General features: G+C 40.3%; 1 protein-coding gene across 1 annotated transcript in view; it reads right to left on the bottom strand.

Moving 5' to 3' along the window:
* The window catches only part of VAV3 (vav guanine nucleotide exchange factor 3), a 207,487-nt gene that overhangs the window by 155,401 nt on the left and 25,067 nt on the right, over nucleotides 1-27,019 (bottom strand). Inside the window, exon 2 of the mRNA XM_081946409.1 lies at nucleotides 2,880-2,996. Coding sequence (XP_081802535.1) covers nucleotides 2,880-2,996 — 117 coding nt within the window. The remainder of the gene's footprint in view (nucleotides 1-2,879; nucleotides 2,997-27,019) is intronic.

Below are 27,019 nucleotides of genomic sequence, written 5' to 3'. Positions count from 1 at the left end.
ATTGTGGGCACTCCAACATTTGGAGATTTTTAAAGAAGAGACTGGACAACCATTTGTCTGAAATGGTATAGGGCCGTGATGGCGAACCTATGGCACACGTGCCACAGGTGGCACACGGAGCCATTTGCGAGGGCACGCAAGGTGTTGCCCTGTGAGCTCCAGCACGCATGTGCCTGCTTGCCAGCTGACTTCAGGAGCTTCCTTCAAGCCTCCAGAGTGTGAAAAAACGGCCCAACTGGAAGTTCGGAAACGGACTTCCGGTTTGGCCGCAGGTCCGTTTTTTACCCTCCAAGGCTTTCAGGAGGCTTCCCTGAAGGCTCTGGAGGGCAAAAACCGGCCCTACGAGCAAACTGAAAGTAACTTCCAGTTTGTCCATAGGGCCGTTTTTCGTCCTCCAGAGCCTTCAGCGAAACCTCCTGAAGGCTCCGGAAGTAGAAAATTGGCACTACGGACAAACCAGAAGTCACTATTCCAAACTACTGGGTTCCCCATAGGCCCGTTTTTCGTCCTCCGGAGGCTTCAGGGAAGCTCCTGAAGCCTCCAGAGAGCCTCTGGGGGTGGGGACACAAGGGAGCTGTTTTCACCCTCCCCAGGCTCCTAGAAAGCCTCTGATGCTTGGGGACGGTGAAAAAACCATGCCAAAAGTCGGATGGGAGTGCTGGTCGCGGGGGAAGGAATGTATGCATGTATGCGTGGGGGGGGGCACATAGCATTATGGGTGTGGCACGCCTGTGCACGGCCCTCCTGCATTGGAGCCAAAAAAGCTTAGCCATCACTGGTATAGGGTTTCTTGTTTGAGCAGAGGGTTAGACTAGAAGACCTCAAAGGTCCTTTCCGACTCTTATTCTGTTAAATTCAGGATGAGGCATCTTCCCCTGCCTCCTATACATGAATAGCATCAATAGGGTGGTAGGACTCCTATACTGTCTCACTGAATGACCATTTCAACATCTCTCAGGGTCTGAATAGAACTAAAAACCCTAACTTTACCCGAGGACACTCCTCAGACACAAGATTATAACAGCTTTAATCCAACTCTGGATTAACCGTCATTGAATTCAGTGGAGTTTATCATACGTAGCCTTCCCCACCCCTTCCCAAGTATCTTTTACCTACCCCTCCCTTGACCACATCTCCATCCTGTTGATTTCTAGTCCTTTCCCCCCTCCCCCCCCTCCCCCGTTTCTGCTGGGAAATAGGGAAGGAATATTTGTGATTGGGTGTGGTTTCTTTCCATACCGACATTAGAATTATTGATTAAATTAATGTTAGCTTTTTTTCTTCTGACCCTGTCCTTTTTAGCATAATTCCTAGTCCCATGATGGCGAACCTATGGCACGTGTGTCAGAGGTGGCATGCACAGCCTTCTCTGCTGGCACGCATGCCATTGCCCCAGGTCACATCTCCATGGTGTTTCTTTTGTGAGCTTCTGTTTCCCTGCAAACGGTGAAGCAGAAGCTCATGAAAGAAAAAGATCTTACCATTTGCCACGCTGCCGGTGTTGGGATGCCCCGCCTCCTGCTGGCCACCTGGTCTTAGGGTCTCTGCTGTGCATGCGTGCATGTCCGCGCATGTGCATGTTCGCACCTTTGAGTTTAGGCACATGCGCACATGCAGCTTGGGCACTTGGTGTCTAAAAGGTTCACCAACATTGTTCTAGTCAGTATATATCTGTACCCATACATCTGTAATTTTTTCTTTGGCACTTTTGTTTGGCTTTGTTTTTTTCCTTCCTCTTCTTTTATTTTTTACGAATTGTCTTAAATTCTTGGGGAGGGAGGTAATTGTCTTAAATTTGGGGGATTCTTTCTTTCACATAAATGTGAGCATTCTAATACAAAGCCTATTCAAGGCATTTACCTCTAGTTGTCCTAGAAAACGATCAGCGTTAAGGGGAAAAAATCCTGTACAGTTTCTAATGACTCCAAATGTGTGCCCACACTGCAGGCTTCCCATGATGTAATGGTTTTTTTTTTTAATTAAAAACCCTGGAAGTTCTGTGAGAAAGGTCAGATAAGGAATTATCAGTAACTTTCCAAGATTCCTCCCAAGTATCCATGACATTTAGTGTACAATTTTTTAAAAAATCCAAGTTGATAATAGGATTGAACTAAAACTTTGTAAAACTGCTACATTCCTCCAGACTAGAATTCATTATTCCCACTTTGAAACAGGAATAGAATATAGAATAACCCGAGTTGGAGGGGACCTTGGAAGGCTTCTATTCTAATTCTACTTTAATTTTAAAATAGTACAGGGTGACAGATACTTGACTATGGCTTTCTTGAAATTTGTTTTCCTTAAAAAAAAAAGTTTACAAAATACCAGACAAAAGACTCAAACTATATGTCATCCTTCCTGTCCAAATTACTTTAGAAATGATGCATGTCTATGCTAGTGTAATTCCTAAAGCTCACAGAGGAAACACATTGTGCATGAGCAACTAGAGCTGTCAAAAAAAGCATAAACTTTGTTTTTAAAGAGTATCGTGCCCTTGATGAAAACATGTCCACTATTACATTAAGCATTCCTTCCTTTAAAATGTTCTGGTGATTACAACCACAATTTATCTTCAGTTAATGCAGTATGAAGTTGGGAGGGCTATTTCCGATTGGGTCAAGCTAATAAATTATTTCAAGACTTGGTAATCTTTTTATTTCCACCTAAATGGATGTAACACCACTTTTAATTTCTCTGTGACTATACATCTTTATAAACCTTTATAAATACATTATAATCAAGATGAATTTCCCGTGTTAAAAAACGAGGGTACCTACTAATCAGTCATCAGTTGCAACAATAAAGAGAGGAATCATTCTGCAGTAATTGTAACATACATAAACACAGTAATAAAAACGTAAGGAATGTCTTGTAAATACCTTTCCAAAATCACGAACATCAAACAAGTCAAATGCTTCAAAGAGTTCGCTCTTCTTCATTCCAAATATTTCACAGCAGGCAGAAAGGAATGTTCTTATATTCTTCAAGCACAGAAACTAAAGAGGAAAAAAGATAATACTTTCAGTAAATTATCTAATCATCAGCAAGGATATTCAATTTCATTCAAAGGCATGTGCCTTTCGGGGACTTTCCCCGATTATTATAATTTCCTAGAACCTTTATAAAAGCTACACCATAAAACCTTTGCACAGGAAGGTCAGAGAAGGTAACAAACTCCTTGATATTTTTTTTGACTAATTGATCCTCCAATGTGCGGAAAACTGCTTTTGCTTTTCCATTTCAAACTGAACTTGTTCGCTGGAAGTCTATTGCTCAAAAAAAAAAGTATTTCCAATTTCCCTGGGTTTATGCTACTGGTTTCATGATTCTTTAAATGCTCACCTTGATGGTAAGGATATAGTAAAGCTACTTTTTCTGCCTTTGAAAGTTGCCATTAAAAGCAAGTATCCAACTCCCGAGCAATAGAAATGCACAGTAATTAATTAAATTTTAATTGTGGTTACAGTTGTTTTTTTAAATTACCCTAAATGTTAACTTGGTAAATGCAGTTACACAAGCTGTTAATTATATAATTAGTTAACATTAGGGAGCAAATGTAACAAAAATGCTTTATAGGGAGAAAACCAGATTCTACAGTATACGTTTACAATACTTAAAATTTAAAAAACCACAAATGCTTATGGCAAGAGCAGAACGAAAAGCAAACGCACCCCTACAACATAATGCAAATATTGGTAAAAATGAAAACTAGTAAGCAACACAAAATGGAAATAACTAGCATTTTAAAAATATTCCCTGCTCTGCATCTCAAAAAATGAGATGTAAGACTATTTGATTTGAGGAAATCTGCTGATCCTATTATTTCCATTTCAACTGCTAAAAAGCAACTTAAATGCAAGCTGTTTTTTTAGACTGTAATCGTATAATTGAGTCATCTTTTTCAGTTTCCTCCTCCTTCCTTTTTTCCCTCCTTGCCTTAGACTAGAATGGAGTGTAAGCAATTTGCCTTTAACACTAAAAAAGATATTGCTCCTGCAGAAAAATCTGCTTCTACATCTCCCCTCACATATATGCAAGTTAGGGCATCAATTACCAAGGTAAGGCAAAGGCAGAAACAGTATTGTTTATTTCTTTGTACCCAACATATCAAAAGTACCACTGACTTCATCTAAAGGCCAAACTCTCTAGAATGGTGCTCCTTTGCCCTGTTTTCAAAATAGTTGCTTTTGAAATACCCTCTGGGTGGAGAGTGTTCCATAAAATAGGGGCCACCATGAAGAGGGCCTGTTACTAGCCCTGCAACCAATGAATATCACAAAAAGGACTTCTGCAGAAAACCCCTCTTTATGGGCAAAGGGGTCGAGGGAGGGTGGTTCAGTTTCAGCAAGGCATTGCCTGACATACATATTTGGAATTGTAAGCTGCCCAGAGTTCATTGATTGAAATATGTTGGGATGGAGAATGAATGAATGAATGAATGAATGAATGAATGAATGAATGAATGAATTGAATTGAATTGAATTGAATTGAATTGACATGATGACATGACATGGAATGAAATGGAATGGCTTTAAATGTGATAACCGTGAGTTTGAATTGGGCCCAGAAGTCTACCATCAATCAATTCAGCAATTTCAGAATAGGTGTTATTCCCATCAGGAATCCAGTTGTCCTATTTTGTATCAACTAAGTTTTAGATTGTCTTCAAAGGCAGTTTGATGTAAAGAGCATTATAATAGTCTAGACGGATGGTAGGGAAGGCATGGATTACCAGGTCAAAAGCAACTTGGTCCAAGTAAAATCACGCCAGAACTGGATGAAGACTTCCCCAGCCACATCCTCCTATTATATAAGCAGCAGCAGCAACAAGTTGAGAAGTACCTCCAAATCATGAATTTTGTGGAGAGATGTCCTCATTCATTCTAGAAGCCAATCTTTTTCTTTCTTTTTTTTTGGAAGAGAGCAATGGTTCCCATCTGCTTCTTGGTTTGATAACAGATGGACTGGTTTAGTATCAAGCTGTTTCCTTGTCACCTTGTGAGAGAACCTGTTCTCACACAATTTTGTTCTAACACTCACATATTTTGCACTGAGGTACATGTTTTCAAACAGTCTACCTTAAAGGGAATCTTTTCCGCACCAGAATCTGCATGATGTACTACCGTTACTCTCAGAGAATTCCATAACGTAGTACAAGAAATGCATTCACTTTACAAGACCCTCACAGGCCCTGAATAAAATATTCAAAGTATTATGTATTGCAGGAGAAAAGTTAGAGAAACAGGATACTTTTGGGGGAGGGGGATTATTTATACTGAATTTCGATCTCAGATCTCGCATAGTGTTTTTAAAAATCAAATTATTGATTTTTTTTCTTTTTAAAAAAATAAAAGATATATCCTATTCAACTAAAAGACAAAATGACTCTATTGTAAGAAGCAAAGGACCAATATCCCCTGGGGGGGATGAAAACTAGAGGCAGAGGATTTCCTTATCAGTACCCTTGAGTGAGAAAGTTGTAAATTTATCTTTACAAATCAGTTACTTATGATGAATAAGTTATGTTTAAGATAATCAGAATTGGAAAGTTTTATAAACTGAGAAAGAGTAATGTTTGTTTTCTATTTCACTTTTTCCATCCTTTCAGGCTGTTTACAGGAGAGAAATTATTATTTTTCAACAGCATAAAAATATCCACAAAGTTAATATACATATGCTTTGGGTGATGTTATGCAAAATTAGTAATCTCTGTATACTCACAGTTTTATAGTAGATAATATATCAATGTGTAATATGATACATCAATGGTGAAATGGGGCTATGGCATTGACTGGAGTTAGTCAGTGTATTTAAGAGCATTAAAACAACTATTTATCAGCATTTGCCAATCCTGTCTCCAATGGAAAACAAGACATATCTTTGGTTACAACACTCAAAAGTAATTCCTTTAAGTAACAAGGCCCTTGACAATAGGATGAAATCACTCCTATTGCTTGAAAGTGCACTTTGAGTGTTTGGTTTCAGCTTTAATGACCCCATAGCCAACTCCTTTGTCTTTCAAACAGATTAAAAGATTATTTCTTAACCTTAACCCAATCCAATTAATTGTCTAAATGTGGTATTAATGCTTCTATAGGAAAAAAAACTTTATAGTTTGCGTTTTTTCATCATTTGTAAGGGGTCACAAAAACAATTTTACAGCACAAAACCATGGAATGCTAAACATTTTTGAGCTAATTACTTTTTACAAAAGGGAATTTATGTATTGATAGAATGAGTAAATATTGACTATCTTGACTATGTTGCTTTTCAAATAAATAAATATGTATGTTTAAAGAAGAATAGGCTGCATTGTTTCAAAGGGCATGAAAACTTGGCTGGTGCAGCAGATTTTGTAAAAATTGTCAAAGCACATCTTAAAATGTGTGCTATTTTACAATAAGTGAATCCACTTCACAATTCTAGAGGAACAGCTACTCCATGAGTAGCAAACCATTTTTTAAATGAAATACTCCATTTCAGAGTTTCATTTCAACCTGACTTGACAGCTCCTGTTGCTGACTCTGTGGTGCACAAATAGCTATACATAAACAATTTTAAAATGTATTTTATTTATATAACTTTTCCCAAATTACATTTGGATCCTGTAATGCAAAAAATATACAGTGCCAACTATGAAAATCTTTGTATATACATCATCGGCTGAATGTTAGCAATTAATTATTCCAAAATATTTTACTCACTATTTGTTGTCTCAGACTTTTTTTTGAAAAAAAAATATTTTCCTTATATGCATAAATTATACAATAGGTTACCCACAATGCCTTTAATGTATACCTGACAAAACTAAAATCGTAGAGATGGCTCAGGACCTAGTTACTTGCGGGATCGTATTCTGCCCCATACATCCCTGCGACCAATTCGCTCGCACAGAGAGGGACTCCTCCAGGTGCCGTCCACCAGACAGTGTCGAGGGGCGGCGCCTAGGAGTAGAGCCTTCTCTGTGGCGGGCCCAGCCCTGTGGAATGACCTCCCTCCAAATATTAGGACTACGTCTGACCTCTGTTCCTTCCGAGTTAAGCTCAAGACCCACCTATTCCAAGTAGCTGGCCTGGCTCAACCATGATCTAACTATATCGCTCCTGACGGGTTTTTATTAGTGTAATTCAATTGAATTTATTTATTGGGTTTTTTAAAAATATTGTGCCTTTTTAATTGTTTTTTAGCTATCAGCCTACCTCCTCCTTGTATACGTCTTGTATACGTCTTATATACGTCCTTGTTATATGTATGTCCTGTCCAGATTTGTATTTGTATTTTGTATTTTATTTGTTTTATTGTACGCCGCCCCGAGTCCTTCGGGAGAGGGTGCGGCTTAGAAATAAATATTCTATTCTATTCTATTCTATTGTCAGATGCCTATACACTTGGAGGCTCTATTAATGCAATTTTGTAAAAGAAATTTACACAAAAGTTAAAACATAGTGTAATTTAAAAATTATAACCCTAATCCTGCATTAGCCAGCATTGCCTTCCCTATCTAAAAGGAATTTTTACAGCACTTTCTTCTTTCACAGCAATGGGGACTAAGGGAAAGATCTAAACATAGATTTCTTACATTTGTATGCAGAATTGATAGCCCTGCTTCCCTAATCTAGTGTTCAAATCAGTTAAATTTTTAACTTTCAGAATTTCTAGCTAATGACTTATAAGAAACCAAACTTGACAAAAAAAATCAGACACTAGATAGAAGACTTTTCTGTTGTTCAAATAAATATTGACACATATGTGTATGTTTGATGTGTGGTTATATTCCATTACTCTTTTATTAATACATTTCACCTGTCATTCAGACCCTGATTTGTCTCTTTCAAAAATGGCTAAATTCTACTTTATTGTTTGCAAAACTCATCAAGTTGATACTTTCATTTTTATTTATATTTAGAATTAATTCATGATCAAAATTCAGACTCTTGGCAACTGGCTCATATTTATGACGGTTGTCAAATCCCATGGTCATGTGATCACCTTTTACAACCTTCTGACAAGCAAAAATTAATAGGGAAGCCAGATTCACTTAACAACAGTGTTACTAACTTAACAACTGCGGTGATTCACTTAACAAATGTTGCAAGAAAAGTTGTAAAATGGGGCAAAATTTGCTTAACAACTGTCTTACTTAGCAATGGAAATTTTGAGCACATTTGTGGTCATAAATCAAGTATTTAATAATGAATAAATGTAAATTTCTCTGTCCATGACACTCTGTTGCTAGCACCTCGTTGAACCTGTCTGCATTCAAAAGCTAAGCAGGGATGTGTCTAGTTAATACTTGGGCAGGTGACCACCTGAATAAGGTGGATCAATCTGATTATTCAGATTCAGAACCTGGCCAGATAGAGAATTTAGCTTACATTGCAGGATTAATAAAAAGAAAGAAAAATGATGCGTGCAGGCCAGGCCAGTTAACCAAGAGCTTGTTAGGCAAGGCAACATACTGCAAATTATAAAGGTAAAATAATGAAAGTCAAGAAGTACTTGAAAGAAAGAAGAATAATTCAGCAAATTAGTCAAGCTGACAGTCAGAAGTATATAAAAAGGGAGATCTTTCTGACTTGCTCTTTGTGGGAAATAGTGTTTTACCTTCTTTCTTGAATTTCTGTGCATGGTTTGAATTATCTGGCTGAACTGCAGATTGAAAAATAATTACTTCTGGATGTCCTTATCTCTTTTGGTTTGAAAAGTAAGCATTTGTTCCTGTGTTCTTTCATATGCTTTAAGTGGGATTTCTAACCCCCCGCCCCAACTTGTTTTTGGCTCATTTCTGTTGAAGATGTATAAATGCAGTAGAGACCCTGAAGTGATCTGCGTGTAAATATTTAATAATAATAATATTTAATGCTTCTAGACCGCCCCCTCTCCCGCAAGGGACTCGGGGCAGTGTACAGTTCATACAAAATATAACAGGATACAATAAAATTAAATTAAATATGTACAGTTGACAATTGACATGGAGGAGGTTAAAATGTAGTTAAAAGAACTGTACAAAGCAGATATAAAATAAATTCGAACCCCTAAAAACAAATACAGTAAATTTAAAAACCCCTAAAATAACCAGATATAATACATTTGCCAGGAGGGACAGTTGAATTATGCCAGGCCTGCTAGTCGGAACAGGTGGGTCTTCAGCTTTTGCCGGAAGGAGCGGAGGTCAGAAGTGGTTCTAATGTTGGGGGGGAGGTCATTCCAGAGGGTTGGGCCCATCACAGAGAAGGCCCTACTCCTCGGTGTCGCCCGCTGGCATTGCCTAGTGGACGGCACCAGGAGAAGTCCCTCCCTGTGTGAGTGTATTGGCCGCAGGGATGTATATGGGAGGATGCGATCCCGCAAGTAACTAGGTCCCGTGCCATGGAGCGCTTTAAAGATGGTAATCAGCACCTTGAAACGCACCCAGAAAACCACAGGCAGCCAGTGCAGCTCGCGCAGGAGAGGTGTTACGTGGGAGTACCTCGTACTCCCCATCACAGCCCGCGCGGCTGCATTCTGAACTAACTGCAGTCTCCGGGCGCGTCCCAAGGGCAGCCCCATGTAGAGAGCGTTGCAGTAATCCAGGCGGGACGTCACCAGCGCATGAGTGACCGTGCGTAGGGCATCCCGGTCCAGTAGGGGGCGCAATTGGCGCACCAGGCGAACCTGGTGGAACGCCCCCCTTGCCACGGCTGCCACATGGTCATCCATTGACAGCCGGGCATCAAGGAGGACGCCCAAATTGCGTGCCCGTTCCACAGGGGGCAATTGTTCGCCCCCTATGGCCAGCGATGGGATCAGCTGGCTGAACCGAGGTGCCGGTAGCCACAGCCACTCAGTCTTGGAGGGGTTGAGTTTAAGTCTGTTGTCCCTCATCCAGACCCCGACGGCCTCCAAACACCGGGACATCACTTCGACAGCCTCGTTGGGGTGGTTTGGAGTTGAAATATACAGCTGAGTATCATCAGCGTAGAGGTGATACTCAACCCCAAAACCACGGATGATCTCACCCAGCGGCTTCACATATGTGTTGAACAGGAGAGGCGAGAGGACCGACCCCTGTGGCACTCCACAAGTGAGTGGCCTCGGGGTCGACCTCTGTCCCCCTGTCAACACACATTGCCTTCGGTCGGAGAGGTAGGAGCCAAACCACCGCAAAACGGTACCTCCGACTCCTATCCCCTCCAACCGGCGCAATAGGATACCATGGTCGATGGTATCAAAAGCCGCCGAGAGGTCTAATAGGACCAGGATAGAGGAACAACCTCTATCTCTGGCCCTCCAGAGATCATCGACCAACGCGACCAAGGCTGTCTCTGTGCTGTGCCCGGGTCGGAAGCCGGACTGGCGTGAGTCTAGATACTCGGATTCGTCAAGGTGTCGTGGAAACTGCTGCGCCACCACATTCTCTACAACCTTCGCTAGAAACGGAAGGTTGGAGACTGGACGATAATTAGCTAGCTCCATTGGGTCGAGTGAAGGCCTCTTAAGCAAGGGCCTCACCACCGCCTCTTTCAAGGCGGTTGGTAAGGATCCCTCACCCAATGAGGCATTCACCAGGCCCAGAAGCCAGCCTCGGGTCACCTCCCAAGATGCCAGTACCAACCAGGAGGGACACGGGTCCATTAAACATGTGGTGGGTCGCAGCCGTCCACGCAACCTATCTAAATCCTCGGGGGCAACAGAATCAAACTCCTCCCAAGATGGTCTCACAAGACTCGCTGTTGGCGGCCCGTCTGGTCCACTGAGTGGGGCCCATCCGCTCCGGATCTGAGCGACGTATATAATTGTGTATATAATTGGCACCACAAAATACCAGGATTCTACACTAGGCTATGGAAGCCGAACGTGGTGTCCATGCAGTCACCAAGAGATAAGCTTTATCTGAATAGGTCTTTAAATCAAGATATGCTACTTAGCACCAGATGTGGGATGAAAAATTTTTTACTACCAGTTCTGTGGGCATGACTTGGTGGACGTGGCATGACTTGGTGGGCATATTGTAAAATCTCTATTCCCTCACCACTCCAAGGGAAGGTTACTGAAAAATCCCCAATTCCTCCCGATCAGCTGAGACACTGGAGGCAGAGAATAGATGGGGGCAGGTCCAGTCAGAGATGGTATCTACCAGTTCTCCAAACTACTCAAAATTTCTGCTACCGGTTCTCCAGAACTGGTCAGAACCTGTTGAATACCACCTCTGCTTAGTACTCAAACCATTCATTCCATGTCTATAGTTCTCTCTTTTAAGAAGAGATACTGCATACATAGATACAAGGGGTGATGGGGGGAAAGTAGATCATAATCTCATAATTTCATAAAGTTCTGCCATGTGAAACATATTCTGGAAAGTTAAACTAAATTCTAGCAATTCCATTCTATTCATTGCCTGATTTTAAAAAATGCATTTTTTTAAAAAAAATTACTGCTTTAAATTTAACATGAATATCCACTGGTATGATAAATGTTTTAGGATAAAAAGCAAGAATCATGGGTAATAGAAAGCATCTTTTGAAGAAGTGAGGATTAACCGTCTTCCATCAGTGTGGAAGGTATGTGGATGACCATTTGATGGTTATTCAATCTGGCATTCCACTGTGCAAAACTGATGTGAGAAATGCGAAGAGCCCATTATAGGAAGGAGAGAGTGAAAACTGCAAATTAGACACCAAAGAAGGAAAAGGTTTTAGCTGCCAATAGGCAGCTGGATTTCTTTGAATCTCTTTTACACCGAAATTCAATGCATGATGATGAGAAATGAAAGGGAAGCATGAAGTAAGAGCAGTGGCTGTTCCCTCTGTTTAAAACACGCAGCTTTGAAAAGCAAAGAGGCAATTAAACAAGGTTACATTGACACAATTTCTATGCTATGATGCTCATGAGGAAAGCTGTATCATTATAATGGGGTTTAATCTAAATAATCCATTCTGAACCACTCTAGGTTCACTATTGAAAAGATTTTAGAACTTTGCAGGAGTACTTCCTGATTATTTATCAGGGTGACAAGCATGCACATATGCAAATAGCTTAAGGATCTTGGCATGCACACTTAAAACAGACTAGAAGCAGGCTAGGGAATCTCACGGGCATACCGTAACTTACTGCTGAACAGCCCACTAGCTGAGTTGAATTCAGAGGCGGTGTTGAAAACTCCAAGTCTGCTTGTTTTAAGGCCTTCAATATTTATACTGAGACCAATCTCTCCAGGATGGACCAGTGGTGAAAGTCAATTTATTTTTCTACCGGTTCTGTGGGCATGGCTTGGTGGGCATTCCCTCCCCACTCTGGGGCCAGCCAGAGGTGGTATTTGCTGGTTCTCTGAACTATTCAAAATTTCCACTACTGGTTCTCCAGAACCTGTCAGAACCTGCTGAATTTCACCCCTGGGATGGACTCATTCAGTTCATATCTACCCCCAACAAACAAATACAATAGACATTGGATTTTCATATTCTTGTACCAATATTACATAATGTGTCTTGATTCTAAGCCTGGACTGATTCTCTTGAAACTCAATTTTGTCCTGCACATGAAAATGAATGAGTTTTTTTTTTTTTAACATACAGGGCCAGTGATGATGGCCTGGGTGTCTGCAGGACCACATCTCCCTAATTCTGGAAGGTCAAGTGTGCTGTGGTCAGAGGCATTAGCAATAGCAATAGCACTTAGACTTATATACTGCTTTTTGATGATGATGATGATGATGATGATGATGATGATGGGGTAGCCCTCTGGAATGACTTTCCGCAGGAGATTTATCTTTTGCCAATACTTTTTGGGTTCCCAAAAAAAGCTGAAGACTGTGTTGTTCCAGGGAGCTTTCAAGGCCTGAAACTACTATATTTTGTGGTTGAGCTTTATTTTTATGCTGCTGCATATTGTTGTAATTCTGCTTTGTGAGCCACTGAGAATTCTATGAGACTGCAGCAGCATACAAGATACGTAAGTAAACAGATAGGTAGAGGGTAATAGATGGACAGAAAGATACAACCAATGTATTGGTTTGGTTTGGTTTGCTCTGTGGTTTCAGGTTCCTTAAAATGAAAGTAAGTGTTTTAAATTCGGCAGAGGTTTTAATATGCCAGTTATGAATTATCAACTCTTTTAACAAAATTATTCCTGTAAGTATTACCACAATGTTCATGAATTCCGGAAGTCAAAAAAAAATAGACTGGAATTATCAGGTAGCCCATTTCAAAACTAAACCATATTTATGTATTTATTACACTTACATGTCACCCATCTTGCCAGCAGCTTACAAACAAGATAAGAACCTGTTTGGTCATAACACACCAGGCTAGAAAGGAAGAGACAAACGAAGAGACAATCTGCTCCAATCAGTGGTGGGATTCAATTTTTTTTACTACGGGTTCGGTGGGCTTGGCTTGGTGGGACTCGGGAGGCAGAAAATAGATGGGGTGGGGCCAGTCAGAGGTGGTATTTACTGGTTCTCCTAACAACTCAAAATTTCTGCTACCTGTTCTCCAGAACAGATCAGAACCTGCTTTTAACTTTAACTTTAACTTTTATTGGATTTGTTAACCGCTCCCTCTCCCCTAGGGGACTGCTGAATATCACCTCTGGTTCCAATCCTGTCTTAGCCATGAAAACCAGGTGGGTAACCTTGGGCCAGTCACTTTCTCTTAGCCCATCTCACCCCAAAGTGTTGTGGTCGTATGGAAAATATGAAGCGGAAGGAATATTAGGTATGTTCGTCACCTTGAGTTATTTGTAAAAGTAATAAAAGTGGGATACAAATAAATAAATAAATGCAAAACATCAAGATGATAAATGTTGACATTAAAATGAGCTAAGTTATCTAAGGAAGGAACCAAAGCATAACAGAGGGAGAAGGTAGAGTCTTCCTCTAATACATCCCGTATGGAATGCCCCCAATAGGCCTCTAGGCGAATCAGCAAAACCAGGTTTTAAAGTTTTTCCAAAAGGCCAAGAGTGTGGGAGAAAGTTCCATCTTGAGGGGCACGAAGTTCCAAAACAGTGACCACAGCAGAAAAGGTTATTCTCCTGGACCTCTCCAGCCAGAATTCCTTGATCAACAAAGCCCATATCACGTTCCTTCTGCAGGCATGAATGGGGCAGGCCAATTCCATAAGGGTAATATGGCTTTGGGCACCTGAGCTAAGATGTAAAAAAAAATGTAAGTAATAACAACAATAGAACATACACTATTCCTAGGCAGACACCCTAATCAAGGAAGTGCTTTGTAGGCTTCTGGGTATGATTACAATTGATCTTATTCCACAGTGCATTGGACTTATTGGTGACACGTGGCTCTGCCTTAGTGAGGCTGATTCATCTCAGGTCCTTCAACAGAACTGGTCTCTTTACTTGTGCATATCATACATGCACTCACCAGTTAGAAGTAAGACACCACAGTTCTTTAGAGAAATGCTTTGAGGGGGCGATTCATTCAAATCTTTATCCAGGCTAAGCATCCTTTCAAAAATCTGTACAATCTTGTTGTAGCCTATGTACTGTACTACAGAAGTAAGAACTGAAGGATCTCACTAATTCAGATCTGGATTTGGATCACCCTGCTTGTGAAAACTTTAATAAATTACGTAACCAATATGCAGTGTTGCAGAAGAAAGCCAAAATTCGGATAGCAGGATAATTAAAAATACTAACAAAAGCTAACCATTTTCTTCCACAGAAATCATTCCTTGCTCTTTTACAGTTTTCAACAATCAAATAAATTAAATTAGTTCCACTCCACTACCACAAGTAATTGTCATCATGTTCAATACAAACAGCTGAAAGCATTCTAATTGAACACCATAAAAATGCTAATTCACAATACCCCTAATGCGTCCACATGAGGCCCCAAAAGAGAGAGGAAAAGCAATTTTTAAAAAAAAGATCGTTAGAAGAATTGAATTATTGGTTTTCTAATCAACCCCCTTAAATTATACACCAGTAAAAAAGAATCAAGCTAGACCAATACTTTTTAGACCATTACATTAAGAGCTTGGAGGTATATGGATGTTTTTAACTGATGCCAAAAGCTCATAAAATTTGCTGTTAGCTGTACCTAGATGGGGGAGGGGATCCGCCATTAGGGCACTGGTATCAAAACTGCACTAGTTTGGATCACCAGATAGTGAAATCCCTGAAAAATGCAACATCTCAATAATGATACCTTATTTTTGTGCCATGAAGTTCAGATGTCCCCATCAAAAAAAAAAGCAATGAGAAAACAAACTGGTAGCTTCAGAGTTTATAAACAAAATCTGAAAATTCTCATTCAATTAAGGGAGAAGTAGAATGAGCAACCAGTATCAGTATGTTAAAAAAATGAAATCAAAATTAAAAAAATAACTGCCCTAATACATGATACTGAAACTATTTGATTAGTGACCAAACTTAGAGACATGGAAATTCAACTTATTTTTTATTGAATCAATAGGTGGTTCCATAAAATACATGTGGTTGACTTTTTAAATTTAAAAAAAAACCCATAATCTGGTATCACTGAAGAAATACCAATGATTTCCAACTAGGACTTGGGGAGAAAGCATAAAAACTCATTTATCATTCTAAATATTTGGCCAACAACAAAGCTGACTCATGTAGAAAGGAAGCCATTCAAAGCAAAATTCATGAACAGGTCTCCTGCTTACTTTGTTTTCCTCTGTGAATTCTAAATTTGACTGGAGTTCTGAGCTAAAAAAAATGTTTTAACTCCTTTTTTTAAAAAAAAAAAAATGCTTCCCCGATATATGTTCCACCCTCCTTCCTGTGGTTATCAGATTAGAATTGCACAACATGACAACCACCACATGGCCAAAAAAAAATAATGATAGTTTTCTGCTTGCTATCAAGTTAGGCTCTCAATATGTCTCTCAATTTTTGCATTTCAGCTAATATAGCCTCTGGCAGGGAGAAATATAATACAAATGTGAGCACCCTCCCATTCACAGCACCTGTGGCAGAGTAGAATAAATTACTAGGCAGTGGGATTATAGACTGAGCCATTCTTTTCAAATGTGCATACTTCTAGCAGAGTTGCTCCTGGCCAACTCTATTGTCTTAAGCCTTTTAACTGGAAATGCAAGAATTGAAAGGGAACATCTAAAAAATAGAAAATAAATAGAAAAGGTGCAAGAAGGATATTTGAGGAGGAAGAATGAAAAGAAGAAAACTATCATCACCTTATTTAGATGCTCAGTGTTATGGATGGTTTTCAGTTCAGTTCTGTGTGGCCTTAGTAACTTAATTCATAGTGAATTAACTTTAATTCATTGAATACATTACAACTGGCTGAGATCATATATTAGGGTTATACTATATGAGCTACAAAAACCATATGAACACTATATGGCAGCAAAGAATTAAGAGATTGTGTAGTTTATCTCTTTGTTGCCATCTAGTGATCATTCAGAATTTTGCAATATATAATGATTTAGTGCATTCTGTGAATCAAAGCATTAACTTATTTGACTGCTTTTTATTTAAAAAGTAACATTAGAAACTCCCGACTCTTCAAAGGAAGGGCAGGGCACAGACTTAATAAATGCAAATAAATATTAGTATGGAATTACCATTTAAGAAATTCAAAGTGAATCTGACTACACTGAAATAAATTCAAAATGAACCGAGAACCTTCAATGCTTATCTGGAGCAGTTGGATTCTTATCACCTTGGCAGAGATTTAATTAGTTTAAATCAGGGAGAAACAATAAGAAAAAAAGAGAGAAAAGCAAACAAAAAGCAGAGACATCAGGATTGACTCACACAGAACTTAAAAAATAGAATCTCCATTTGTTTGGCCTTCAAGTATCTTCTATAAAACATTTACCAAGTCACAGCTGACATATTGATTAGAATTATCTGATGGTGCTGCTATATAATTGAAATGCCTGGCACATTTTCCTCCAAAATCTATGAAGTATACATGAGTATGTTTGGGGCATCACAAGTTAGAAAAAATACGCCTTATCTACATCCATGAAATAGTGGGGGGAGGGGTTCCACTTCTAAATCTACACAGTCTTGGAATTCCCAGGTAAACCTCTCAGTCCTAATATTAGGTGGAATTGACCCTGCTTACCTTTGGAATAGGCAGGTATTCCCACCTTCTAAACTCTGGGGAATTTATGGGGGATATGAATATTTAGCAAACCACTTGAAGCAGCTGGGGAAAAATTACCTAATCCCCCGGAAAAATTCTAGGATGAAGTTCATAAAATCAAATGTGGCACTACTCTTTTTGGTAAGCCAAAGGAAGCAGAACTTGATCTCAGCAAAACTATTATAGGTGCAGCCAAATTAAAGCTATTATCTATTGAAACAAAGATAACTTCTTGGATTTCTAACCACCTTCCTTTCATTGTCCCAAATTTATTGTCCTAAACTTTCTTTCCTACAAGTGCATGGTAAATTAATTTCCAAAATTGAAAACTAATGTTGGCAATAAATATTTAGAACCATGCATATTTTACTTCCAAAGTCAGAAACATCTGTTAAGATCTGTAGGGGATAGAGTAGGAGTTCTTAATAAAACCAAAGTGCTAGACAGATTTCATCTGCAAATTGCTGACAGAATCGGAAGTTAAGTTTCAATTGCTAAAGGATACAGATGGTATTAAATATCTACATTTTAATACTTCACGACATTCTCTAAGGATTAGAGCCGGCCATCCTATACCTCACTGATCCTCTTCCCCTATCCTTATACCAGCTGCCAATCCTTGCATCAAATGTACCAACAGAAAAACAGCTGACATTGTGTCTCGTATCATAGATAAAGAAAGATAAAGAAATTGCTTCTCTTGCGATTGCTTGTGGTTATTTATGCAGTTCTAGCCTAAAAGCATCTTATTATTTTCATATCTGGAAAAAAAATCTCTCTTGTGGCAAGTTAGATGACTTTCTCTACCGCTCTGTGCTCAGAGATACAAAGGCTAGCACTTGAAGTTTATTTCAATATTTCTATTATAGTGCCTTCTAAACCTGCAGCTTGTTTCAATAACCATACAAGTTGCATCCTCTATTTCCGTGATGGTGAACCTATGGCACGCATGCCACAGGTAGCACGCAAAGTCATATCTGCCAGCATGTGAGCCATCAGCTCCAGCGCGCATGTGCGTGCCGGCCGGCTGATTTTCAGCCTTCCAGAGGGCCGGGGGAGACCCACCCACTTCCGGTGGGTCCAGTATGCCTGTTTTTCACGCTCCCCAGACTCCAGGAAAACCTCCCAAGCCTGAGAAGGACGAAAAACAGGCCCAACAGGCCAAACAGAAGTTTGGAAACTATCCATTTCCGGGTTCCGGAGTGACTCCGTGAGGCGGGGGAGGCCATTTTCGCCCTCCCCAGGCTCCAAAAAAGGTGTGCGTGCAATTATGGATGTGGGCACGCAGGCGCGTTAGCGCGCACACACACATTTTTAGCATCTGAGGGAAAAAAGGTTTGCCATAACTGCTCTATTTCATTTGTTTGTTTTTCAGATTGACCTTTTGACAGCATGGTTTTAAGGTTTAAGGTTTATTTGGATTTATATGCCGCCCTTCTCCAAAGGACTCAGGGCGGCGTACAACATTAAAAACACACATCACAAAAGTTAAAAAAAGATTAAACCCAATTCCAAAAAGACCAAACCGATTTTTTTTTTAAAAAAAGAAACAGTACATTTAAAATAAATTAACATTAACAGGCCAGGCCGGCTTGCTGGAAAAGCCAACTTTTTAGGGCGCGTCGGAAGGACCGGAGGTCAGGGATTATGCGGAGCTCCAGGGGCAGCTCATTCCAGAGGGAAGGCGCTCCCACAGAGAAGGCTCTCCCCCTGGGGGTCACCAGCCGACACTGTCTGGCCGATGGCACCCAGAGGAGGCCAACTCTGTGGGATCGTACTGGACGGTGGGAGGCTACTGGTGGCAGTAGATGGTCTCACAGGTACCCTGGGCCTAAGCCATGGAGCGCTTTAAAGGTCATAATTAATACCTTGAATCGCACCCGGAAAACAACCGGCAACCAGTGCAGGCCGCCTAAAAGGGGTGTGACATGGGAGCACCTAGGTACCCCCATGACAACCTCCACGGCCGCATTCTGGACCAGCAAGTAGTTTGTGGGCTTTGCATCAATATAGATTGCCTAATACAACCTAGTGCCATCCATCCCAAGTGGGAATACAGTCGTAATTTCCAGAATTAGTCAAATTGTTATTCTAATATATTTGGAGGATTCCAGATAGTGATGAAGTGAAGAATATAGAACAATGGAAATTCAATATTGTAAAATACTGAAAAATGTAAAACAGAAATATGGAATTAATCAGAAATGTTTGAATATATTGTCTAACATTAATATATCAGAGCCCATGAGCAAAAGATTAAAAACAACTGTTCCATTTTTATGGAAAATATCAATGTGCAATTGGTGTGGTTGTGCCTTAAGGAGTTAACATGGACAATTTTTGCTTGCATGCTAAAGCAGACACCGGAAAAGAAATAGAAAGCTGGACGGACATAACAAATGATTTAACAATACAGGCGTACAGTTGAGAATTAAGATTAATAAAAATAACTGTTTTGACTCATGTGGTTACATGTTCACAAGGAACTATTGCTGTTTTGTTTTCACACAAAAACTATTTTTTTCATGTAAGGGACAATTACAAAGCAATGTGGCAACTGTTGCCAATTAACTTTTAGAAATTGGCATTCAACATGCCAATGTTTATTGCTTCCAGACCAAAACAAAGTCTTAACATGCTTCTCCAAGTTTTCGTGCAGAGGTAAGAAACATCAACTGTAAACATCAAGGCACAAGAGTTAAATAACTATCATTGAGTAATAATAACTGTTTTACATTATTGCTATTTTAAAAACCTCATCAAAATCTTCATCCAGAAAGAACATAACTGTTCCTTTATATATTAAATCAACAATTATTTTTTCATTTTCATTCAGCCAATATTCTCATGTTTTGAGAGTAAAAAATGTGATCACGATATGTGGTGATGAGAAAACAGAAAGTCCTTGACATACAACTGGGCGTGGAATTTCTGTTATTAAGCAAGGCAGTTGTTAAGTGAGTAATGCCCAATTTTATGACCTCTTTTGCCTTGGTTGTTAAGGGAATCATTGCAGTTATTAAGTGAAACATGTGGTTATTAAGGAAATCTTGTTTCCTTTATTGATTTTGCTATTGACTTACTTGGGTAGGTCACAAATGGCAATCACATGATCCTTTGACTTTCATTTTCTCTATGTAATGAATTTCTAAATTGGCTGGAGCAGTTTTTTGGTCCATGAAGGTTTGCAGGTACCTAGCCCAATTTCCATTCTAAAATCTGCCATTGTTCTCAACAGGAGGGATTACAGGAACTTCATGTTTACAAAAAAATACATACCAAAATAGTCTTTTCTGCTTTTTAATAAGTCATGGCTTGATCTCCAGATAGTCTTATTTCTGCTCTTATGTGAGACCTTATTTCATCTATCACAAAAATATAAAAGTATCTCAGAAGTGACACCAAAACAGGAAAATCTGAACAGCACTCCTGAATACTGACAAGTCTAAATGCAGTATAACGTGTAGATCTTTACTTAATTGAATCTAAAAGGGGTTCATTCTAAAGTACTAAATTTTTTGATGTAGTATGCTGTAAATCATCTTGAATTCACGGTTGGACATATGATTTTAGACATTTTATGATTAAAATTTTAGAAATAGTTATATGCATCAGATCACATATGTGGATTTATATATACTCTAAATTTTAAAAATCCAGACACTACAGTATATTGCTAGTTACCATACACTTCTATGAACAAAGTTCATTTTAGGATAAATACATGTGGTTTTCACTGTGCCTGTAGCTTCCTTACTAAACGGTGGGATTTAAATCCTCAGCAACTAAAAATTATCATTAGTCTCAAGCCCAGCAAGTATGCATAACAGCATTTCCAAAAGTGCCTTTTATTTATGTTATGCATCTATTCCACCATCTGCTGGGTTAGGCAATTTGACATTATTGATTCTTTTGAAAGTGGTAAGTATATGAGTGGGCATGATGATTTCCTGACATACCATAGCTATAAATATCAAATGGGCAGAAATAATAATATCTGGATTATTGGAAATAAATATTGGTAATGGATTGCAACAAGCAGTTAGGATGTTTCGCATAGGATGCTACAGACTGCTTTAAGCATGAGAAACTTGGCTTCCACTATCTGCATAGCCATGCAGCCTAGTTTTCACTTCTATTTAGGGTTACAATGGTACCTTGGTACTCATTGTTAATTGGATCCAGGATGCACTCCAAACATAATGAAGACCAAAAACAATGAATTCCAAACATTTTTTCCCATAAGGAATAATGTAGTGAGTCACAAGGCAGGTGACACCAACAAGTTCTAGCTTGTGCATTGAATACCAAACAAACGATGAGTACCAGGACAAAATGTTCACATCAAAATGTATTGAGTACCAAATTTGATGAGTTTCAAAGCAGTTGAGTGCCAAGGTACTACTGAATTGTTTGCCATATAATATAAATCTAGGAAACTATTTTTTTAATCTTACTATACTTAGTTAAAACAAGTCAACTTCACTCCACAAGCGGTAACGCTGAAAACCTTAACATGAGCCCTGATAGCCAAGAACAGAAGTGAAACCTTTTACCCAGATCACACACTGTTCGATAGAAATTGAATGTTATATAAATAAAATAAACAAAACATGAAAAAAAAGAAGTGAAAGCTATTGAATTGTTCTTCATCAAGCCCCCAAAATGAGAGAAATGGCAAGTGTGTGTTTTCCAAAATTCCTTGCAATACATTCAGCTGCCAGTATGAGCATTTAGGTTTAGCATGAAGGCTATGCTCATATAACGCTGCTAATGCGTTATGAAATCAAAATAAATCATTTTCAGTTCAATGTGCATGTTAGCAAATGCACAGGGGTGGGGAATCGGGAGTGGGGAACGATGGCCCTTTTATGACTTGTCGACTTCAAGATGGCTGGCTCAGGAATTCTGGGAGCTGAAATTCACAAGCCGTAAAGGGGCCATCGTTCCCCACCTTGGATTTAAGTGATAAATACAGGAAGTAAAGCTGCATCACATCTCAAGTGCCAGTCACGATAATCGCTCTATCACCACATGTTCAAATAGAAACATTCTCTGTCAACGTAGCACATTTTGCACCAGTTGCAATTTCTAGTTAACATTCAAGGATAACTCAGAATGCATTGCAATACTCAAGATGAACTCTAACCAATAAATCCATGACATCTGAGCACTCTCAAATTGCAAACCTGTCTTTTCTGAGCACTCTCACGCAGCACTCTCACACAGCACTCTCAAATTGCAAACCTGTCTTTTCTGAGGGCAGCCCCTTCCTGAACAAGCTTCATATAAATACCAAACACCGGGGGAGGTCCTTACAAGCAGCACCTCCTTCTCAGAATTTAGTTTCAACTTGATCTTCCTCATCCAGCCCATTATCTAAAATAGGCTATAATCAAGGGTATGGATTGTTCCCTTGGATTTAGATAGTAAGATAATAAAGCTAAAAGTACCATCAGCACATTGCTGGCATCCTACTTCAAACTCCCCCAGTGGTTTTTTCTAGCTATCAAACAGGACAGCATTTAAGACTGAACCCTCTGAAGCACCAAAGGTGATCAAGTAAGGTATTGGGTAGTTGTCTCCTAGCAGTCCTTTCAATCCTGTGTCCCAACAAGAAGGAATGGATTCATTGCAAAACAGTGCACCCAGGTTTCAACTTTTGTCAGATGGCCTAGTGGGTTCCATGATCAGTAGCCTCAAAAGCTGCTGAGAAGTCCAGGATAACTATCAGGATTGCTCTCACCATTATCTAGCTTCCAAGATCTTAGAATGCCAGATGTTAGAATAACAGAGTTGGAAGGGACCTTGAAGATATTCTAGTCCAACCCCCTGCTTAGGCAGGAAACCCTACACCATTTCAGACAATCTTCTTAAAAACGTCCAGTGTTGGAGCATTCACAACTTCTGGAGGCAAGTTGTTCCATTGATTAATTGTTCTAACAGTCAGGAAATTTCTCCTTACTTCTAAGTTTCTTCTCTCCTTGATTAGTTTCCACCCATTGCTTCTTGTTCTACCCTCAGGTGCTTTGTTTGTTTTGTTTTGTTTTTATTGGAGAATAGTTTGACTCCCTCTTCTTTGTGGCAACCCCCGAGATATTGGAACACTGCTATCATGTCTCCCCTAGTCCTTCTTTTCATTAAACTAGGCATACCCAGTTCCTGCAACCATTCTTCATATGTTTTAGCCTCCAGTCCCCTAATCATCTTTGTTGCTTCTCTGCATTCTTTCTAGAATCTCAACATCTTTTTTTACATTGTGGCAACCAAAACTGGATACCGTATTCCAAAGCATTATAAAGTGGTATTAATACTTCACGTGATCTTGATCTTGTTTATGCAGCCTGAGACTATGGATCATCCACTAAGATGACCAAAACAGTTTAAGTACCATATCCTGGATAAAATCTAAAGCAAAATATATGCAGAAAACCAGTTTCATCCAAATATAACTGGATATTCAAAGGTTACAGCTTCCTCAGTCACCTTATAGTATATTTGAGACTGGCCTATAATTAGACAGGTTTTCCAGCATAGGCTTTTTCATCTTTCAAGCACAAATTGGGCATATCATTTGCTCAGGAGGTATTGATCACCTCCACTGGGGAACCAATCTCAATCTGGCTGATTTAATCAACCAGGAAGAGAAACAATCAGGAAGGCAAGTGACAGCCCACACAATCTGTCTGCATCCTAAGTAATTACAAGCCAAAGAGGTCCTGTATGAATCTGACTGGATAATTGACAAGGTTACTATCCCATGACTTATCTTAAGTCTGTAGTCTAAACTGAGGTGGAAATTGATTAATTTCATCCACAAAAATCAACAAAAACTTCAGAATAAGCCTCACAGGATTCTGCCTTTCCCCCAACATCTTGATGGAGATGTCACATAATACAGGAAAGCATTATTAGTCTGTTCTCCCCAGACATAATGGAGGTAGAGAAAAAAGCCTCATTTATTGAAAGGCTATTGCAGAGTAGCACATCAGAGGGATTTGAAAGAGAGACCCAGACATAATAAAACATTTTTCTTTCGAACATTTAAAGTAGAAGGCAACCTCTTTCAGCTTGAGGGCCATGCCTTTCTCTTTGTGCAGCATGTCAAGGGCCATTTTCCAAAATGTCAAGCCTCCATTGGCCATTCACAAACAAGAAAGCTACGTTCTTACAGAGGCCCATTAATCAGATGTACTGAAAGAAAAAGACATCAGATTAGAGGATCTTATAGGAAACAGGCTGTATGTACTTTAGCATCATTAATCAAAGAGTACATTAAGGTGGGGATTTTCTTAATGCTTTTTAAGCCTCTTGATGGAGATGATGCATCCTGCTAGTTAGGTAAGGAGGGAGGACTGAACCAGTCTTATGGTCCTATGATATTTTGCAAATGTCCATTCCCATTTCCAGATTCAGAGAATAACACTACATAAAAGAGTGGTTTCAGGAACCATTTTAGGGATGGGGTTGGGAATTTTATAGAGTAAAGATGCTACAAGAAATTAAAACAAATGCCAAAAAACCTGGGGGAACGCATTTTTGCAGACTGGGTTTCACTCTCAAGGTCACAAAAGAAGTTCTTTGTAAGCACTCCCGATTTAAAAATACAAACTTGAATAGCAACAAGTGTGGCCCTTTATCTATATGCATTCACATCAATCCAGTGGTGGGTTCCTACCGGTTCGGACCGGTTCGGCTGAACCAGTAGTGTTTGGCAGCCTGGGTCACTGGAAGTGGCACCGACCAGGCCTGCCAGGCTCCCGAACTGGTTCCGGGGTCGCTTGCCCTCCTCCCACTCCCACCCCCAGTCACTCCTACTCTCCCAGGTGGCTTGCCTGCCTGAGCTGCCTTGCCTGCCTAAGCTGCCACATGGTGCCTGCCCTTTGCCAAGTGAGCTGCCACCTCCTGCCTACAAGTAAGTCTCACTAGCCCTCCCTCCCCGGAGCTTGCTACACCACCACCCCACCAGACTCGCAACCTTACCTTCCCCTGCCCCTTCCAGGAGTCCCCATGTGCCCCATTATGGCTCCCAGGGGGCTTCAGGGGGGGCCTGCAAGGTCCAGAATAGGGTGTGGGAATGCCTAGCAAGCTTCTCTGTAGCCCCCTGGGAGCAAAAGCGGGCTGTTGGGGGGAGGCTTCAAGGGAGAAAGAAAGAACCGTTTGGGGATCCCCAAGTGCATGGAGTAGAGATCTTCAAACTTGGCAACTTTAAGACTTGTGGACTTCAATTCCCAGAATTCAGCTCTGCTGGCTGGAGAATTCTGGGAGTTGAAGTCCACAAGTCTTAAAGTTTCAAAGTTTGAAGACCTCTGGCATGGAGCTTGAGTTGATAGCTTATTGAAAATGCTGCTAGCTATTCTTGCTCAGGCTAAGCTAATCAATAGTGGAGCTCTAAGAATGCCAGATGATCAATGGGCATGTTCTCAGTTTCAAAACATCTGGCTTTTCTTCCTCCTACCAAAGACCTTCTGGGGTTCTTCACAGAGAGGGAGGGAGGGAGGGAGGAGGAGGGAGGGAGGGAGGAGGAGGGAGGGAGGGAGGAGGAGGGAGGGAGAGGAGAAAGAAAGAAAGAGAGGGAGGGAGGGAAGGAAGGAAGGAAGAAGGAGGGTGTTAGATCTGGGCAACGAGAGACAGACTGCGGACACGAAGTGACTTAACAGCTCTTTATTAATAGTAGTAGTGATCCAGCTTGCTCTGTGGCCGGAGGGTTCCCCTTTTATAGTACTCGGGTACGCCTCTCGACCAATCAGAGTGATACCTGTTTCCCGCTGTAGCAGCGGACCAGAGAGGAGACTTCCTCCGATATATGTTAATATCTAACAGAGGGAGGGAGGGAAGGGAGAAAGAGGGAAGGGAAGGGAAAGGAAAGTGAATGAGGTATGGATGGATGGATGGGGGGAGGAAGGGAGAGAGAGAGAGAAAAAGGAGAGGAAGGAAGGACCACAAACCTGGCACTAGAAGCAGCTTCAGAAGATTCTTTGAAACAGCATAGTAATCTAGGGCTGGAAGGACTTCAGAAGTCATCTAGTCCAACACCCTTCTCCAGCAGAAGACCTTATATCATCTTGGTTATTTTGGTGCCTCTAACACAGAGGAGAAATCCCCCCAAATCCCCAGGCATTGCCAACCTCTCCTCCCCAGTAAAAAAAAAACAACAACCCTAGAACAAAAACTTCATGCAGTATTAAAAAGAATAGAAAAAGGGGCTGCTGGGTATTGTTTAATGGACTACTAAATTGGCAAAATGGATGGCTAAAATGGCCACTCCCACCCGGTCACATGACTGCCAAGCCACCAAACCACTCCCACCTGATCAGATGACCGCCAAGCCACACTAACAAAATAAGTCACGCCTACAGAACCGGTAGTACAAAATTTTGAAACCCACCATTGCATCAATCCCTAATTGGAACCCCTATAATCACAAGAAACGTCTCCTAGGACATAAGAAACCCTGTAGAGCAGTGGTTTCCAAACTCCAGTCTGTGGTCTGACACTTGTCTGTGGCCTGCCAGGAACCAGGCTGCACAAGCAAGCAAAGCTCCATCTGTGTGTGCGTAGGAGTCAGAAAGTGTGCAAACCCATGCCCCCTCTGAGCAAAAACACAACTCTCCAGGCAAACCGGTCCACACTGGCCAAAACGTGGGGGGGGGGGGGCACTGCTGTAAAGAATCACATGAACTAAATCCTCTCGTATACACACCTGCATTCTCCATTCAATACCTATCTAGCCTACACACTTTCAGTCCCTTCAATTTCCTGAACATCTGATTGGAACAATGTTTCCACAGACAGCACACAATAGTACAGGTAGTCCTCAACTCATGTCCATAACTGAGCCCCAAATTTATGTTGCTAAGTGAGAAATTTGTTAAGTGAATATTGCCCCATTTTACCACTTTTCTTGCCCCATTTGTTAAGTGAATCACTGCAGTTCTG

The sequence above is a fragment of the Natrix helvetica genome, assembly GCF_964273705.1.
Source record: "Natrix helvetica genome assembly, chromosome: 3".
NCBI lineage: Eukaryota > Metazoa > Chordata > Lepidosauria > Squamata > Natricidae > Natrix > Natrix helvetica.
This window is presented reverse-complemented; position numbering and strand designations above follow the sequence as displayed.